This window comes from Mustelus asterias, chromosome 21 (assembly GCF_964213995.1).
Source record: "Mustelus asterias chromosome 21, sMusAst1.hap1.1, whole genome shotgun sequence".
Classification (NCBI taxonomy): domain Eukaryota; kingdom Metazoa; phylum Chordata; class Chondrichthyes; order Carcharhiniformes; family Triakidae; genus Mustelus; species Mustelus asterias.
Window position 1 is genome coordinate 32631862 of NC_135821.1, and position 20851 is coordinate 32652712.

The window sequence follows — 20851 nt, forward strand, 5'->3', positions numbered from 1 at the left end:
TAGTCCCAGGAAGGGACTAGTATGTGTACATCACGGTGGTGGTTTTACTTTGTATTCTGTAATAAACTATGTTCCTTTCCAGTCGGGTTTCCTGAGTCATTACAGCTATCCAAAGTGTACTGAGTGGTAAATACTCACTTTGCTGCCCTTTTGTCCGGTAGATCCGGGTCTTCCCGGTGTCCCAGCTGCACCCTGCAAAGAAACACAGCATTAGGAGCACTCTGTACACAGGACAGGGTCCGACTCTGGAGCTGTTTTGAAGGTGCAGGGAGGCTATTGCACGGCTAAGGGCCCTGGCTCATTTCACTGACAGCAGAGTGGGTAATGGAAGGTTGCTGCCTGTGGATAGAACATAGAACATAGAACATTACAGCGCAGAACAGGCCCTTCGGCCCACGATGTTGCACCGACCAGTTAAAAAAAAAAACTGTGACCCTCCAACCTAAACCAATTTCTTTTCGTCCATGAACCTATCTACGGATCTCTTAAACGCCCCCAAACTAGGCGCATTTACTACTGATGCTGGCAGGGCATTCCAATCCCTCACCACCCTCTGGGTAAAGAACCTACCCCTGACATCGGTTCTATAACTACCCCCCCTCAATTTAAAGCCATGCCCCCTCGTGCTGGATTTCTCCATCAGAGGAAAAAGGCTATCACTATCCACCCTATCTAAACCTCTAATCATCTTATATGTTTCAATAAGATCCCCTCTTAGCCGCCGCCTTTCCAGCGAAAACAATCCCAAATCCCTCAGCCTCTCCTCATAGGATCTCCCCTCCATACCAGGCAACATCCTGGTAAACCTCCTCTGCACCCTCTCCAAAGCCTCCACATCCTTCCTGTAATGTGGGGACCAGAACTGCACACAGTACTCCAAGTGCGGCCGCACCAGAGTTGTGTACAGTTGCAACATAACGCTACGACTCCTAAATTCAATCCCCCTACCAATAAACGCCAAGACACCATATGCCTTCTTAACAACCTTATCTACTTGATTCCCAACTTTCAGGGATCTATGCACACATACACCTAGATCCCTCTGCTCCTCCACACTATTCAAAGTCCTCCCGTTAGCCCTATACTCAACACATCTGTTATTCCTACCAAAGTGAATTACCTCACACTTCTCCGCATTAAACTCCATCCGCCACCTCTCGGCCCAACTTTGCAACCTGTCTAAGTCTTCCTGCAAACTACGACACCCTTCCTCACTGTCTACCACACCACCGACTTTGGTGTCATCAGCAAATTTGCTAATCCACCCAACTATACCCTCATCCAGATCATTAATAAATATTACAAACAGCAGTGGCCCCAAAACAGATCCCTGAGGTACACCACTTGTAACCGCACTCCATGATGAATATTTACTATCAACCACCACCCTCTGTTTCCTATCCGCTAGCCAATTCCTGATCCAATTTCCTAGATCACCCCCAATCCCATACATCTGCATTTTCTGCAGAAGCCTACCATGGTGAACCTTATCAAACGCCTTACTAAAATCCATATATACCACGTCCACTGCCTTGCCCCCATCCACCTCCTTGGTCACTTTCTCAAAAAACTCAATAAGGATGGTGCAGGTGTCTGTTGGTTCAGGCCTGTCACCCACTCACCCATTGGCAATTCCTCACCAACCGCATAACATAGCCTGAGATCATCCACTTCAAAACCAAAATATTCAAATTACAATCACAAAGAAATAATCAAACCAGTTTTTGCCCTGAGCATGTTACATAGTGTCCCCATCAAACACTCCCAGGACAGGTACAGCACGGGATTAGATACAGAGTAAAGCTCCCTCTACACTGTCCCCATCAAACACTCCCAGGACAGGTACAGCACGGGGTTAGATACAGAGTAAAGCTCCCTCTACACTGTCCCCATCAAACACTCCCAGGACAGGTACAGCACGGGGTTAGATACAGAGTAAAGCTCCCTCTACACTGTCCCCATCAAACACTCCCAGGACAGGTACAGCACGGGGTTAGATACAGAGTAAAGCTCCCTCTACAATGTCCCCCACCAAACACTCCCAGGACAGGTACAGCACGGGGTTAGATACAGAGTAAAGCTCTCTCTACACTGTCCCCATCAAACACTCCCAGGACAGGTACAGCACGGGGTTAGATACAGAGTAAAGCTCCCTCTACAATGTCCCCCACCAAACACTCCCAGGACAGGTACAGCACGGGGTTAGATACAGAGTAAAGCTCTCTCTACACTGTCCCCATCAAACACTCCCAGGACAGGTACAGCACGGGGTTAGATACAGAGTAAAGCTCCCTCTACAATGTCCCCCACCAAACACTCCCAGGACAGGTACAACACGGGGTTAGATACAGAGTAAAGCTCTCTCTACACTGTCCCCATCAAACACTCCCAGGACAGGTACAGCACGGGGTTAGATACAGAGTAAAGCTCCCTCTACAATGTCCCCCACCAAACACTCCCAGGACAGGTACAGCACGGGGTTAGATACAGAGTAAAGCTCTCTCTACACTGTCCCCATCAAACACTCCCAGTACAGGGAAACTGGAGTTATTCCACGGACAAGTGATTTATTTCAATCTGGTTGCAGTAACAGTGCCAACGCTCCCGGAAAGCCTGTGGTCTGCAGGTAGAAGAAATCATAGAAACCCTACAGTGCAGAAGGAGGCCATTCGGCCCATCGAGTCTGCACCGACCACAATCCCACCCAGGCCCTACCCCCACATATTTACCCGCTAATCCCTCTAACCTACGCATCTCAGGACTCTAAGGGGCAATTTTTAACCTGGCCAATCAACCTAACCCGCACATCTTTGGACTGTGGGAGGAAACCGGAGCACCCGGAGGAAACCCACGCAGACACGAGGAGAATGTGCAAACTCCACACAGACAGTGACCCGAGCCGGGAATCGAACCCGGGACCCTGGAGCTGTGAAGCAGCAGTGCTAACCACTGTGCTACCGTGCCGCCCTAGTGAACACTAATCTCCAGGACTGTGCTGCTAGCACAGAACACAGGAGAGGAATTACTGAGGCATCGAAAAGAAATGTGTGTTGCTCTTCATGTTGACTGAACTCTATTATTACCATTTTATTACCATGAGGTATAAACATACTGAAGTTGGAAAATAAGCTGTTTGATTGGTTTGGCCAGTTGGCTGTTGGATGAAAGCTGCTCAGTGAGAATGGGGAACCTACAAGGAACATTGTGAAATGTGAGTGGTCACTCCAAACTCCGGGGCAAATGATTCCAAAGGACACCATCCCCCTCTGCTGGCTGCTGTTTGGTATTACAGATTTATTTGCAACACACTTGGCAACACAATGCAGCCACTGCTGGAACACAGGAGCAGGGGATGGGCCTTCAGCACCTCCACCCAGTTTGTCATTCAGTGAGAGCTTGCTACCAACATAAGTCTCAGCTACGACTCTCACCAACTTTTACAGATGCATCATAGAAAAGATGTGCGGGTTAGGTTGATTGGCCCTGCTAAAATTGCCCCTTAGTGTCCTGGGATGCGTAGATTAGAGGGATTAGTGGGTAAAATATGTAGGGATATGGGAGTAGGGCCTGGGTGGGATTGTGGTCGGTGCAGACTCGATGGGTCGAATGGCCTCTTTCTGTCCTGTAGGGATTCTGTGATTCTATGATTCTAAAGCATCCTTTCTGGTTGTATCACAGCTTGGTATGGCTCCTGCTCTGCCCAAGACCGCAAGAAACTACAAAAGGTCGTGAATGTAGCCCAATCCATCACGCAAACCAGCCTCCCATCCACTGATTCTGTCTACATTTCCCGCTGCCTCGGCAAAGCAGCCGGCATAATTAAGGACCCCACACATCCCGGACATTCTCTCCTCCACCTTCTTCTGTCGGGAAAAAGATACAAAAGCCTGAGGTCACGTACCAACTGACTCAAGAACAGCTTCTTCCCTGCTGCTGTCAGACTTTTGAATGGACCTACCTTGCATTAAGTTGATCTTTCTCTACACGCCAGCTATGACTGTAACAGTACATTCTGCACTCTCTCGTTTCCTTCTCTATGAACAGTATGCTTTGTCTGTATAGCGTGCGAGAAACAATACTTTTCACTGTATGCTAATACATGTGACAATAATAAATCAAATCAAATCAAATCAAAGTCTGCAACAAACTCCATAGAGCCACCTTTCTCCCAAATCCATTAATAGCTTTCCGATAACAAAAATTAATCAATCTGAGTTTTTAAATTAACAATTGATCTGCCATCAGTTGCCATTTGTGGAAGAGAGTCCCAAACATCTACACCCCTTTGTACATAGAAATAGTTTATAATTTCACTCCTAAGAGGTCTGGCTTTAATTTTTCACACTGTGCCACATGACTGCCTGTGTGGAGTCTGCATGTTCTCCCCGTATCTCCATGGGTTTTCTCTGGGTGCTCCGGTTTCCTCCCACACTTCAAAGATGTGGATTGGCCATGCTAAATTGCCCCTTAGTATCACGGGGATTAACTAGGGTAAATACTTCGAGTTGTGGGGATTGTGTTGGTGCAGACTCGATGGGCCAAATGGCCTCCTTCTGCACGGTCGGATTCTGTTCTACCCTTTTTAAATCCAAAATGGATGACCCCACATTTGCCGACATTGAAACCCATTTTCTGCACCTTTGCCCATTCACTGAAACTATCAAATCTCTTAATACTTTCAGGTTTCTGTGTCTGGAACTTACAAGTGCCTAGATTTTGGAATGGTTCCATCAGATTGGAAAATAGGGAACGTAGCTCCTCTATGCAAGAAAGGAGGGAAAATGTTCAAATCTGCTATCAAGGAGCGTTTAATGTTGCACCTTGAACATCCCAATGCAATCAGGCAGAGTCAACATGGTTTCGTGAAAGGGAAATGATGTTTGACTAATTTTTTTGGAAGAGTTTGTTGAGGAAATGGCCAGTAACATGGATAAAGGGGAACCTGTGAATGTGCTGGATTTACAGAAGGCAGTCTGCTAGGTGGCACATCAAAGATCAGGACACAAATTAAGAGCTCATGGTGTAGGGGGATCACATATTAGCCTGGATAGAGGATTGGTCAGCTAACAGGAAGCAGAGAGTCGGTATAAAACAATCAGATGGCATTTGGCAAGATGCAATGAGTGGAGTGTCACAGGAATCAGTGCTGGACCTCAACTACTTCCAACTTATATCAATGATTTGGATGACAGAGCTGAACGTCTAGGTGGCAACTTTGATGAGGACACAAAGATAGGTAGAAATATAAGTTGTTAAGAGGTGTGTGTGAGATCAAAAAATTGACAGATGGAGTGTAATGTGGAAAAATGTGAACTTGTTCACTTTTACAGGTCGAATTATTGAAATGGAGAGAGATTGCAGATCTGAGTTACAGAGGGATCTGGGTGTCCTTGTACATGAATCACAAAAAGGTAGCGTGCAGATACAGCAGGTGATGAAGAAGGTATGATTTATTGGAAGGGGGATGGTGTATGAAAACAGGGACATTCTGCTGCAGTTGTGCAGGGTGTTGGTGAGATCACACCTGGGACATCGTGCACAGTTTTGGTCTCCTTGTTGAAGAATGGATATAATTACAACGGAAGCAGAGAAAGTTTACTCAACTGATTGCTGAGATGGGGGCGAGTTAGCTTATGGGGAATGATTACATAGAAGCATAGAAAATAGGAGCAGAAGGAGGCTATTCGACCCTTCAAGCCTGCTCTGCCATTCATTATCATGGCTGATCATCCAACTCAGTAGCCTGATCCTGCCTTCCCCCCATATCCTTTGATCCCTTTGCCCTTAGAGCTATTTCTAACTGCTTCTTGAAAACAGACAATGTTTTTGCCTTAACTACTTTGTGTGGTAGTGAATTCCACACACTGACCACTCACTGGGTGAAAACATTCTTCCTCATCTCCTCACCTCTGTCCTAAACAGTCTACCCTGTACCCTCAGAATGTGACCCCTGGTTCTGGACTCCCCCGCCATCGGGAACATCCTTCCTGCATCTACCCTATCTAGCCCTGTTTTGAATTTAATAGGTTTCTATGACATCCCCACTCATTCTTCTGAACCCCAGTGAATATAATCCTAACTGACTCAATGTCTCCTCATATGTCAGCCCCACCATCCCAGGAATCAGTCTGGTAAGCTTTCTTCGCACTCACTCATAGCGAGAACATCCTTCCTCAGATAAGGAGATCAAAACTCCACACAATATTCCAGGTGTGGCCTCACCAAGGCCCTGTATAATTGCAACAACACATCCCTGCTCCTGTATTCGAATCCTCTCGCTAGGAAGGCCAAAATACCATTTGCCTTCCTCACCGCCTTTTGCACCTGCATACTTACCTTCAGCGACTCATGTACGAGGACACCCAGGTCTCCATAGAATCATAGAATCCCTACAATACAGGAAGAGGCCATTTGGCCCATCGAATCTGCACTGACTCTCCGAAAGAACATTCTACCGAGGCCTATTCCACCGCCCTATTCCTGCACGTATTTATCGTGGCCAATCCACCTAACCTGCACAGTGGTTGGCACTGCTGCCTCACAGCGCCAGGAACCCAGGTTCAATTCCGGCCTCAGGTCACCATTGGTATGGAGTTTGCACTTTCTCCCCTTGTCAGGGTGGGTTTCCTCCAGCTGCTCCGGTTTCCTCCCACAGTCCAAAGATGTGCAGGTTAGGTGGATTGGCCGTGCTAAATTGACCCTAGTGTCAGGGGATTAGCAGGGTAAATGTGCGGGGTTACGGGAATAAGGCCTGGGTGGGATTGTGGTCGGTACAGGCTCGATGGGCCGAATGGCCTCCTTCTGCACTTTAGGGATTCTATGATTCTATGAAACCGGAGCACCGGAGGAAACCCACGCAGACACGGGGAGAACATGCAAACTCCACACAGGCAGTCACTCAAGGCCGGAATCGAAGCTGACACTGTGAGACAGCAGTGCTAGCCATTGTGCCACCGTGCCACCCTCAACATCTTGTTGCACATTCCCCTCTCTCAGTCTGTAGCCATTGGACAGGCTGGGCCTGTACCCACTGAGGAATGAGAAGTGATCTTATTGAAACATAAGATCCTGAGGGGACTGGACAGAATCAATGCTGAAAAGACTTGTGGGAGAAACAGGAACAAGGGGACACAGTTTAAAAATTAGAGACCTTCCATTTATGATAGAGATGATAAGAAATTCTTTCTCGCAGAGTCATAGTCATAGAGGTTTACAGCATGGAAACAGGCCCTTCGGCCTAACCTGTCAATGCCACCCTGTTTTTTAAAACTCCGAAGCTAGTCCCAATTGCCCGCATTTGGCCCATATCCCTCTGTACCCATCTTACCCATGTAACTCTCTAAACGCTTTTTAAAAGACAAAATTGTACCCGCCTCTACTACCACCTCTGGCAGCTTGTTCCAGACACTCACCACCCTCTGTGTGAAAAAATTGCCCCTCTGGACACTTTTGTATCTCTCCCCTCTCACCTTAAACCTATGCCCTCTAGTTTTAGACTCCCCTACCTTTGGGAAAAGATATTGACCATCCAGCTGATCTGCGCCCCTCATTATTTTATAGACCTCTATAAGATCACCCCTCAGCGTTCTACGCTCCAGAGAAAAAAGAGGGTCATGAATCTTTGGAGCTCTCTTCCAGAGAGAGCTGGTGATTTCTTTTAATGTGGAGATGCCGGCGTTGGACTGGGGTAAACACAGTAAGAAGTTTAACAACACCAGGTTAAAGTCCAACAGGTTTATTTGGTAGCAAAAGACACTTTTGCTACCAAATAAACCTGTTGGACTTTAACCTGGTGTTGTTAAACTTCTTACTGGATTTCTTTTAAGGCAGATAGATAAATTCTTGACTAACAAAGGAGTCAAAGGATGTCGGGGAGGCAGGATGGTGAGTTGGGGCCACAATCGATCATTCATGATCTTATTGTATGGCAGAGCAGGCTTGATGGGCCAAATGGCCTATTCCTATTTCATATGTTCGTATGTAAAATGTCGCCTCTCTTTGGTCATCAGTAAAGTTGGCGCTGTGGCTTCATCTCTGTTTATCGAAGTTGTGAAAAAACATCGTCAGTTACTGAGAACTAAACACAGGTTCTGACGGGACACCATGTGTCACATCTTGCCAATGATAATACCTCCCCATTATCCCAACTTTCTGACTCCTGCCATTCAACCAATTATCTAATTAGGTCAATAATTTGTCCTCAATTCCCTGAGTTTCAACTTTAGCGAACAATCTTGCTCGAGGGACTTTATCAATTGCCTTATGAAAATCTAAATAAATAATATCCATAGACATTCCCCTGCTAACCACTTCCATCACCTTTTCAACAATGTTGCCTCAGATTCACTAGACCTGCCCTTCACACATCCTCACTCTCTCTCTGATCTGCTGAAACATTTCAAGGCGTTTAGTCATTCTACCATTGATTATAGACCGCCACCATTTCCTGACAACAGATATTAGGCTAATGAGACTATAATTCTCTGGTTTCCCTCACTCATTGGTTTTGAATAGTCACACGTGCAACTTTCCAATCTATGATTTGCTCCCTAATTCAGAGATCTCTGGGAGATTATAGTTACAACATTGACACTGTTCTCACCCACTTCCATTAAACCCTGGGATAGAATTCATCTGATCCTGGGACCTGGTTCTCCTTCAGTACCATTATGTCCATTATTACTATTATTTTTAATGTTAATTTGGGGGAGTCCTTGTTCCTGATTCAGTGTTAGTTCCCCTGGAATGTCTGACATGTTGACCTCATTCCCCCACTGCAAATACTGATTAAAGTCATTATTCACCATGTCTGCATTTTCTTATTTTAATTGTCACGAGTGATAGGAGATTCGATTGTCAGGGCGACAGATGGTGTTTCTGTGGCCCCAGATGTGAATCCAGGATGGTGTGGGACCTCCCTGTTGCCAAGGTCAAAGTTATCGGTACCCAGATACCCAGCACTCTGAGGGAGGAGAGTGAACAATTGGCAGCCACGGTCCATGTTGGTCCAAACAGCATAGGTAGAAAGAGGGATGTGGTCTTGCAGTCTGAATTTAGGTAGCAGGACTTCCAAAGTAATCACCAGATTACACCCAATTCCATGTGCAAGTTAGTACAGGAACAGGAGGATTAGAGCAGGTGAATGTGTGGCTGGAGAAATGGTGTAGGAGGGAGGGCTTTAGATTCCTTAGACATTGAGATTGACACTGGAGGAAGGTGGGACTTGTACAGAGTGGAAGGGTTGCAACAGAACAAAGGTGGTACAAATTTCCTTGAGAGGCAATTTGTTGGTGCTCTTGGGAGGGTTTAAGCTAACTTGGCAGGGGTGTGGGAGCCAGGCAGTGCACAGAATACTGGGATAGATAGAGTACTGGAATAGGAAATAGTAAGTTATTATGCAGGATCAGCGTAAAGGAGGGGAGTACTAAAATCCACATTAGGGTTACTGTGCATGTATGAGACTGCGCAGAATGTGCTAAATAATGTTGGTGAGTTACAGGTGCAGACTAATGGATTTCCAGGCTCTCAGCAAAGCCCCATTATGTATTCTTGGCTGACAAACCCAAACATTCATTAGAATATTAAAACACCTCAGTCCCAGGAAAAATATTGCTTGATTGACAGCCCTGGCTCTCTGAGCTATGCACAATGTTTATTTACACAAGATAAAGGTTTCAAGTGCTAGCAGTTTCAACTATTGATATTTTAAAGGTTCTGGATGATTGATTTTTTTATTGGACTGTTGTAAAAATATATATTTTTAAAGAATGTGGAAAGTTGTAACTGAATGACTATATTTTAATAGTTTTGTACACATCCTACTCACTATAGGGATCATTGTTTCTATACAATGTATAATGGATGAATGGGTATGAAAGTGACATAGCTTGGCATGGGTGACATGAGGAGCCATAGGGAGTGCATGGGAGCAATACTTGGTTACTGGGGGGCATCAGGGCGAGAGGGGTGGATATGAGGCATAAGGTGGGATGGATGGGGTGAAGGGGTGAGGTCTAGAGGGCCTTACATTTTTGATTAAATTGTGATGAAGTCTCACATTATCAAGGTGGCCTTTAAACTCTGGACTTAATTCGATCCCTCACCTTGGGGCATCGCCCCTTCAAATTTGTCCCACACTGTGTCTGGGACAGCCTTCCATGGCTCGACACAGGTTTGTGAACATTGAGTGGCCAAGGGAGTAACTTCAAAAATAATGGAAGAATATTACAAGATAGATGGAGGCCATTCAGTCCATCATTTCTGTGCTGGCTCAATTGGACATTCAGCCAATTGGTTCCCTTCTCTGTTCTGTTCCCAAAGTCCTACACTTTCCCCCTCGCTGTATAAAGTCAATACTCACCTCTCTCTGGTTATTTTGCCAATGGCCGTAACTGCGGCTCTCCTGGTTAATGTCTCAATGGCCACTGGAACTGTTTCATTGTGAAGTTGGCATGGTATTAGCTCCGGTAGGACACCTGGTAATGACACAGTGACCCAGGTACCAAGGGGCATGGGGACCACTGGCCAGTCCCATGCTGGATGGTGGGCACGGTGTGTTCGGAGCTGGGTGTAAGTTGCTGTCACACACTGATACTGGAAGACTCAGCACTCTGCACGCAGGGTCAATGCTCCACACTAACACTCACTGGTACAGGTGAGATACCATCCTCCAATGACAAAGTGTCAAAGTGAAGGATCAGCACTCTCCCACATGCCCGGCGGCATCAGAATAGAATCAAATTCCAGCCAATGGGCAAACATTCCAAGGATTTACTCACCGGCTTCCCTGGTTTTCCCATCATGCCATCCTTCCCCTAAAAATAAACAAATAAACAGAGTTATTTTTGCAATGTGCATTAACACTGAATCAGTGAACTCTCTCCATGAAACTCTCCTCACAAAATCTGCCCAGTTGTCATCTCTAACTTCTTAAAAGCTCTTTCACGGGATGTGGGCGTCACTGACAAGCTCAGAATTTGTTGCCCATTCCTAATTGCCCTTGAACTGAGTTGCCTGCTGGGCTGTTTCTGAGGGCAGTTAAGAGTCTGACAGACCAGGGAAGGATGGCACATTTCCTTCCTGTTTTACAACACTTGGTGATCGTAGTCTAGGATTCGATTCCAGAGTTTCTTCACTGAATTTAAATTCCACCAGCTGCCTTGCTGGGATTTGAACCTGTCTCCCCAGAACCCAGTGACATTAACATTACACCAACCTCACTCGCACCATCTCCTGACTGAGGGAGGATAGACAGAAAGACAGAGAGAGAGAGAGAGACAGACAGACAGAGGGAGAGAGAGAAAGAGACACAGAGAGAGAGAGAGAAAGGGAGAGAGAGAGAGTGACAGAGAGGGAGAGACAGAGAGAGAGAGAGACAGAGAGAGAGAGAGAGAGAGAGAGAGACAGAGAGAGAGAGAGAGACAGAGAGAGAGAAAGGGAGAGAGGGAATGACAGAGAGGGAGAGACAGACAGAGAGAGACAGAGAGAGAGAGAGAGACAGAGAGAGAGAGAGAAAGAGAGAGAGAGACAGAGAGAGAAACAGAGAGAGAGAGAGAGTTGAAGGAAAGACCAAGAAAGAGAGGAACAGAGACAGAAAGTTCGAGGGGACTGAAAGAAGCAAAGTGAAAGAGAGATGGAGGAAAGACACACAGGGCAGAACCTTTCCAGCTCCACTCAGGCAGGTTTGGAGGACAGGACAGGGAGGAACCTTGCATACCACACCACACCCCAATGCGTGACAACATCTGAGTGATCATGTTGGAGGCAGAGACTACCTGCCCGGCAATGATGGGCAACCAATTAATGCTCTGAATGGCCCAAGCGGGGGAAAGCTGGTGGCATTGGTGGACTTCCCTGATAGGACCTGTCCTTAGCTGGGGCCTGACATGGAGGCTGCCCCGGGCAGCAGGACAGAGAACCATTAACATCGCCTCACTGCAGCCTGGAGCTCGCTGAGAGATGGCCACAGCTACTGCGGTTTCTCTTCCTCCTCCCAGACCGTTACCTCTGACCCTTCTTAATCTCCTCCGATCCCCCTCTCCATCCTCTCCATCACATCCTCAGTGACATCATTCTAAAACAGGGTGTTTTTTCACATATATGCTGATGTCATCGCACCCCAACTCACCAGCACCCCCCCTCCCCCGCCCCCCCCCCCCCCCTCTCTCTCCATCCACAATCTTCCCCAGCTGTCAGGCTGCTGATCTCTCACACAGTGCGGGAGCAGCGATCTCTTCCAGCTAAATGCTGGGAAAACTGAAGCCATTGTGTCCAGTCACTCCCCCAGCTTCACACCAATCCTGCTCCTGGATAAAGCAGACGGCTCGTGACCTTCGAGTCCCATTTAACCCGGGTGGGGGGAGGGTGAGTTTCCATCCCACCCCCTTTCCATCTTCCAGATCGTCTGATTCCACCTCAGGAATACTTCCGGTTTCTGCCCCGCTTTCAGTTTGTCTACTGTGGAAGCATCGCCCATGTCTTTCTCACCCTGCCATACCGATCCGAGCTCGGGCTGCATCCTGTTTACACATTACCGCACTACTCACTAACCCACATTGGCAACACCTCCACTTTAAATTTCCCACATATAAACGTATTAATTAGAAGCCCAGAGCAGGCCATTCGGCCCATTCAGCCTGCTCTGCCATTTAACAAGATCAAGACTGATCTGCCTGTAACTTCCTGCTCACCCCCGGTGACCTTTCACCCCCTTGTTTACCCAGAATCCACCTCCCTCTGCCTCAAGAACATTCAATGATTCTGCTTCTCGTGTCTTTCTGATGCTCCTTCAAACCAGCTCTTTGACAAAGCTTTGGCCATTCGATCTAACATCTGCTGATCTGGTTTGGTGTCATCCATGAATTGACAGCATTTCTGTACACCATTTCAGGACACCTGACTGTGATGATGGTGGTGCTATATAAATGCAGGCTGTTGACTCACCGGCAGTCCAGGCACTCCTGTCCCTGGGGGTCCCACCTGGCCCTGTTCGATGGAAAGGGAACAATTGTTAATCAGATGATTCTGCAGCAAGCAGGAGGGGTCACTCAGCTCCAGTACAGAGACCACTAACTTACCTTTTCACCCTTCGAACCCGGAGACCCCGTTAATCCCTGTAGTCCTGGTTGACCCTGGATCAATCCAACATCAGCGAGTTACTAAAACATCAAGCTTGTTAACACAGACATAACCTTTCTTTATATTTAATTTGCTTTTTCCTGAAGACACCAGTGTTTGTTGGGGTCCATTCCCAAAGGTTCTGACGTCTCCTCCCCGTCCCTCCAATCCTCACCTAAGACACCATCCCTCAGGGTCGTGAGCCAGACAGACACACACACACTGAGCGGCACACACAAATCAGGAGTGTGATGGAATATTCTCCACTAGCCTGGAGTGCGGCTCCAACAACACTGAACCCAATACCATTCAGAACAAAGCACCCGCTTGATTGGCACCCCATCCACCACCTTAAACATTTACCCCCTTCACCCACCGACACACAGTAGCAGCATTGTGTACCATCTGCAAGATGCTCTGCACAATTTGCCAAGGTTCCATCAACAGCACCTTCCAAACCTACAACCTCTACCATCTAGAAGGACAAGAGCAGCAGACACTCGGGAACACCAACCACCAGCTGGATGTTCCCCTCCAAGTCACTCACCATCCTGACTTGAAAATATAATCGCTGTTCCTTCACTGTCACTGGGACAAAATCTTGGAACTATCTCCCTGACAGCACCGTTGATGTATTTATACCACGGAGTGCAGCGGTTCAAGAAGGCAGCTCACCATCACCTTCTCAATGGCAATTAGGAATGGGCAACAAACGTTGGTCTTGCCAGAATTCCATGAATGATGAAATTTAAAAACCCCCACAGACACACACAGACACAGACACACACAGACACAGACACACACAGACACACACAGACACAGACACACACAGACACACACAGACACAGACACACACAGACACAGACACACACAGACACACACAGACACACACAGACACAGACACACACAGACACAGACACACACAGACACACACAGACACAGACACACACAGACACAGACACACACAGACACACACAGACACACACAGACACAGACACACACAGACACAGACACACACAGACACACACAGACACAGACACACACAGACACAGACACACACAGACACAGACACAGACACACACAGACACACACAGACACATAGGAGCAAAGGTGAGACCCCGGCTTTCACTGGGACCGGTTGGCAGGCCCAGCAAGCGGGGTGAGGGGAGTGCCTGGGTGCAGGAAGAACTTGGCGTGGGCCTCTGCTGTGACAAGTTGCCTGTAAGGGAAGCCGGCATCCATAAACTGTGAAGGTTACCGGGTTGCACATTCAGTGTGGGCCTCTCCCACCATGGTGACAATCCCAATCATTATCCACTTCAGCACCTCATCTGGCCCACAGGCCTCCCACCACCCCTCCCACTGCTGTTGACATGGCAAGGGATAGGGGCGGGCAGGAAGGTGCCCATGGCATGGTGCCCAATTCTACAATCCACCCCCACTCACAGACAAATGCACACATACGCACACGCACACAGACACAAATACATACCAATGTTTATACACAGATGCATACACAGAGACGTACGTACACATAAGTACAGACACACATGCACACACTGACACACACGCTGACACAGATAGACACGCAGACAGACAGACACGCAGACAGACACAGATATACACAGGCACAGATACATACGCACGCACACACATAGGTACAAACGCACACGCAGTCACACGCGCACGCAGACACACACGCACGCAGTCACACGTGCACGCAGACACACTCGCACGCAGTCACACGCGCACGCAGACACACGCGCACGCAGTCACACGCGCACGCAGACACGCGCACGCAGTCACACGCGCACGCAGACACACACGCACGCAGACACACACGCACGCAGACACATGCGCACGCAGTCACATGCGCACGCAGACACACACGGACGCAGACACACACGCACGCAGACACACGCGCACGCAGTCACACACGCACGCAGACACACACGCACGCAGTCACACGCGCACGCAGACACACTCGCACGCAGTCACACGCGCACGCAGACACACGCGCACGCAGTCACACGCGCACGCAGACACGCGCACGCAGTCACACGCGCACGCAGACACGCGCACGCAGTCACACGCGCACGCAGACACACACGCACGCAGACACACACGCACGCAGACACACACGCACGCAGACACACGCGCACGCAGTCACACACGCACGCAGACACACACGCACGCAGTCACACGCGCACGCAGACACACTCGCACGCAGTCACACGCGCACGCAGACACACGCGCACGCAGTCACACGCGCACGCAGACACGCGCATGCAGTCACACGCGCACGCAGACACACACGCACGCAGACACACACGCACGCAGACACACACGCACGCAGACACACGTGCACGCAGTCACACACGCATGCAGACACACACACATGCAGTCACACACGCATGCAGTCACACACGCACGCAGTCACACGCACGCAGTCACACGCGCACGCAGTTACACGCACGCAGTCACACGCGCACGCAGACACAGACGCACGCAGTCACACGCACGCAGTCACACGCGCACGCAGACACACACGGACGCAGACACACACGCACGCAGACACACGCGCACGCAGTCACACACGCACGCAGACACACACGCACGCAGTCACACGCGCACGCAGACACAGACGCACGCAGACACATGCATGCAGACACACGCACGCAGACACACGCACGCAGACACACGCACGCAGACACACAACAGCTTGTCAAGTCATGGGCATTAACAATCCCGCTGGTGGTGTCACTGTTTGTTGGGTCGAATCACTGCACTAACGTTACTTTATCTTTGGTTCTGAGACTTTGCTTCTCCCTGCTCTCTGCCCTTAGATTCACAAACCATCCTGTGGCCCATTGCCATCAGCTCAGCTCCCACAGGACAGCACTGAGGGAGACATCGAGAGATACTGGGAGTGAGACTAGGACATCGTCCAATTAACTGAAAGAACAATGTCACTGACATCGTCCTGATGGAGAAAACCCGGAAGAAACATCAGTTACAGGAAGATATGGATTAAACAGAGTGAGAGATCATAGACTGAGAGAGAAACAGAGACTGAATGTTTGGATATAGAGATAGAGACAGACTGGTATCAGTTACAACATGTATTTTAAATAGATCTTGCCCCAAGTGGCTTCGACAGAGCAATCCTCTCTCTAGTTTCAATGACTTGGTCTCACATGTTTTCCCGGTTCTCCGGTCCCAGGTGGTCCAGGGTCTCCCTGCGGGCCCGGTTTCCCCGGAAGTCCAATCACGTCTTTGAAGTCTTCTGGAATAGTGGGACAAACCTCACACTGATCCCCCTGCACAACACAGTGAGACATCAGTACACACTGTTCATCAAATAAAACTGGCTATCGTCACAGCTCAGAGGAACAGCGGAGCTTTCAGAGAGCAGATCAATGAAAGATGGAGCAGCAATTGGAAAGAATTGTTTGGATTGAAAGCACAATATTACAAGTCAATGGCAGTAATTGGAATGATGTTGGAAAGCTACACAATATTGTGCAGTGAGGAGTGTCAAATGCTCAACATTAAGTGGTCAAATGGCCAGACCCGAGTCAATATCCATTCAACACCATTGTAGGAACACCTTCGCCACATGGACTGCTATTGGAGCTTGCCCATCACCACCTTTCCAAGACAACTAGGGTTGGGCAATAAATTCCAGCGCTTGCCACGTTCTGAGAAGGAGCGAGGTTATTACTGAACGCTCTCTAACAGAGCCCGAGTAGAAGTGAGATTCAAAGTCGTGTCCAATCTCCACAGCTGGAAGTGGCTGAACACATGGCCATTGTATCAATAGGGTTTTCCTTCTACAAAAGAGGCACATGCAGCTGGAGGCTGAGGACAGAAACCTCGAGGGCCTCACTGCTGAACCATTTCACAAAGCCGCTAGAAGCTATTATCTTTGAGGTGGGGTGGTGGGGGGGGGGGGGGGGGGGGGTTTGGCAGGAGTCTCCCACTTGCTCCACTTTCAGCCGAGTTTCTCTACTGAACCAGTAGTGGCTGCCAAGACCGGCACTGGGATGAGATTCACTGGATGAGGCAAGGCCTCGCTCAACCACCTGATTGCGGGAACACCCGAGTTTACAACTCCGAAAGCCAGCTGGTGAAGGAAAAAACTGGAGCCTTGTCTTTGGAGACTTTTATTTACAGAGGTAGACATTGTACACCTTTCAATCGACAACCTAACTTTCAGCCACAGGTGAGTCCTCATTTAATACCCAGCACCTGAATACAATTAAACTTCAATTAATATACAAATAACACCAAAGGTACTCCACCCCTTTTACAACAATAGTGACACCGTGGTTAGCACTGCAGCCTCACAGTGCCAGAGACCCAGGTTCAATTCCCGGCTCGGGTCACTCTCTGTGCCGAGTCTGCACATTCTCCCCATGTGCATGGGCTTCCTCCGGATGCTCCGGGTTCCTCCCACAGTCCGAAAGACGTACTGATTAGGTGCTAAATTCTCCCTCATTGTACCCGAACAGATGCTGGAGTGTGGTGACTAGGGGATTTACATATTAACTAAATTGCAGTGCTAGTGTAAGCCTACTTGTGACATTAATAAATCAATAAACTTGAAAAAAACTTTAAAGTATGGATAGAGAATCAAAAAAGATCCATTTATGCCTACTCTCTGTTTCCTTTTAGTTAGAGTTGGCAGGATGTAACCAATGGATCGCCAAAGGGGTCAGTGCTGGGGCTCAACTATTTACAATCTACATCATTGACTTCAGGCAGGGGCATTGGACAGATACATGGCTAGGAAAGGCTTAGAGGGATATGGGCTAAATGCAGGCAAATGGGATTAGCTTAGATGGGCAGTTTGGTTGGCATGGACCAGTTTGGGCCGAATGGCTTGTCTCCGTGCCGTAGATTCTATGATTCCATGATTCTGTGACTTGATGAAGAGAGCAAAGGCAAGGTTGCTAAATTTGTAGATGACACAAAGACAGACAGTAAAGTAAATTCTGAAGAGGACCGAAGGAGTCTACAAAGAGATACAGGTGGGTTAAGTGAGTGGGTAAAGTTTGGCAGATGGAATATAATGTGGGAAAATGTGAGGTTGTTCACTTTGGCATGAAGAGTAGAAAAACACTCTATTGTTTAAATGGAGAGAGATTGCAGAACCCGGAGGTACAGAGGGATCTGGGTGTCCTGGTACATGAATCACAAAATGTTAGTATACAGGTACAGCAAGTAATTAGGAAGGCAAGTGAAACACTGATGTTTATTGCAGGAAAATTGAACTCCTAAAAGTGAGGATATTTTGCCACAGTTGTATAGGCCATTGGGAGACCACATACAGAATGCTGTGTACAGTTTTAGTGTCCTTATTTAAGAAATGACCAGATTGCATTAGAAGCAGTTCAGAGAACTGGGTGATAGTTGGGATGAGAGGTTATTATCTAAGGAAAGGTGGGACAGGCTGGCCCTGTACCCATTGGAGTTTAGAAGAATGAGAGGTGATCTTATTGAAAGATATAAGATCCTGAGAGGACTTGTGAAGGTGGGTGCTGTAAGGGTGCTTCGCCTTGTGGGAGAGACTAGAACCAGAGGTCACAGTTTAAAAATAAGGGGTGTCTCCCATTTAAGACAGACAAATGTTGTCTCTCGCTGTTGTGAATGTGTGGAACTCTCTTCCTCGGTGAGTGCTGGAAGTGGGGTCATTGAGTTTTTCTAAGGCTGAGTTGTATGGATTCTTGATTGATAAAGGAGTCAAAGATTATTGGAGACAGGCAGGAATGTGGGGTTGAGGTCACAGTCAGATCAGCCATTGAATGGTGGAGCAGGCTCAAAGTGGCCTCTTCCTGCTCCTAACTGGTATATTTACATGGTCATATGTCCCAGGCATAGTGCAGCCAGATCATGGTCAACCTGTATCTGAGCTACAAATTCCCACCTTTACTCCCGAACCCTCGGTTAAACAACAAAATCAATCTCAGTCCTGAGAACTTCAATTTCCCCTGAGCATCCCCGGCTATCCGGGAGAGAGATTCCAGGTTTCCACAGCATCTTGTGCAGAGGGAAGTGCTCCTGGATTTCAAAGCTGCAAATCCCAGATCTAATTTTATCATGCTCCCTCATTCTCCACTTCCCACCAGAAGAAATAATTCCTAATAAACCTACTGACTCTTTTTAAAAATCAAAATCCGATCATCCTTCTATATTTTATGTTGAAGGGAATACAAGTCTTGCCATCATAATGCCACAGTTTAGCCACAGTTTTATTCAGGTCAATGCACCCTTCCTGCAGTGTGGTGCTCACAACTGAACATTGCAACTCCGAATGAGGCCTAACCAGGGCCTAGTCACCTCTGATTCCACCAGCCTCATAGGCAGGAAGGAGAGATGAATGGTGCAGCACAGGAACAGGCCCTTCAGCCCACTAAGCCTGTGCTGACACGTGATACCTTTCTAAACTAAAGACCTTTTGCCTCTATGCGGTCCATATCCCTCTATTCGCTGCCTATTCATAGATCTGTCAAGATGCTTCTTAACCTATAGAAGGCCTATAGTGTGTTGGCGTTCATTAACAGGGGGTTTGAGTTTAAGAGCCGTGGGGTTATGCTGCAACTGTACAGGACCTTGGTGAGACCACATTTGGAATATTGTGTGCAGTTCTGGTCACCTCACTATAAGAAGGATGTGGAGACACTGGAAAGAGTGCAAAGGAGATTTACCAGGATGCTGCCTGGTTTGGAGGGTAGGTCTTATGAGGAAAGGTTGAAGGAACTTGGGCTTTTCTCTTTGGAGCGGAGGAGGTTGAGAGGAGACTTGATAGAGGTTTATAAGATGATGAAGGGGATAGATAGAGTGAACGTTCAAAGACTATTTCCTCGGGTGAATGGAGTGGTAACTAGGGGGCATAACTATAGGGTTCATGGTGGGAGATATAGGAAGGATGTCCGAGGTAGGTTTTTTACTCAGAGAGTGGTTGGGGTGTGGAATGGACTGCCTGCAGTGATAGTGGAGTCAGACACTTTAGGAACATTTAAGAAGCTATTGGATAGGCACATGGAGTACTTCGGGATGATAGGGAGGAAATAGCTTGATCTTGGTTTCAGACAAAGCTCGGCACAACAACGTGGGCCGAAGGGCCTGTTCTGTGCTGTACTGTTCTATGTTCTATGTTCTAACCGTTGCTACTGGATCTGCTTCTACCACCTCCTCTGGCAGCGCATTCCAGGCACTTACTGCCCTCTGTGTAAAAAACATGTCTCTCACATCTCCTTTAAACTTTCCCCCTTTTACCTTAAACCTATGTCCCCTAATAGTTGACATTTCTACTCTGGGAAAAAGACTCCGGCTAGCCATTCTACCCAAGCCTCTCATAATTTGTCAAACTTCTATCAGATTGCATCGCTACAAACGAAGCATTATTTCTTCACTTTTATACTCCAGCCCACTTCAGAAAAAGCCAACGATAATTTACTGACTCACCTTTTCACCTTTAGATCCATGGCGGCCTCGTACTCCTGGGATCCCAGGGATACCTGGGATTCCTGTTGATCCTGGCTCTCCCGTGTCACCCTTTGGTCCAGGATCACCCTAAATTAACGGGATTACAGAGTGAGCCACGTCGCGTTAGAATGTCAATCCAAACCCCTCACTGCACACTCACCCTGCCACCCAGTGCTAACAGCAACAATCATTTACATTTATTACATGTGAGGCATCGACAATGGCCCAAGGCTCCTTGTGAAAA

The 20851-nt window shown here is 47.8% G+C and overlaps 1 protein-coding gene across 3 annotated transcripts in view; it reads right to left on the reverse strand.

The window, feature by feature from the left end:
* Window positions 1–20851, reverse strand: part of col16a1 (collagen, type XVI, alpha 1) — a 425594-nt gene that overhangs the window by 110500 nt on the left and 294243 nt on the right. For all 3 annotated transcript variants that reach the window (XM_078237703.1, XM_078237702.1, XM_078237701.1), the window contains 6 exons: window positions 20587–20694; window positions 16314–16436; window positions 13077–13130; window positions 12943–12984; window positions 10779–10814; window positions 139–192 (listed from right to left, as the gene is read on the reverse strand). In XM_078237703.1, coding sequence (XP_078093829.1) covers window positions 139–192; window positions 10779–10814; window positions 12943–12984; window positions 13077–13130; window positions 16314–16436; window positions 20587–20694 — 417 coding nt within the window. The remainder of the gene's footprint in view (window positions 1–138; window positions 193–10778; window positions 10815–12942; window positions 12985–13076; window positions 13131–16313; window positions 16437–20586; window positions 20695–20851) is intronic.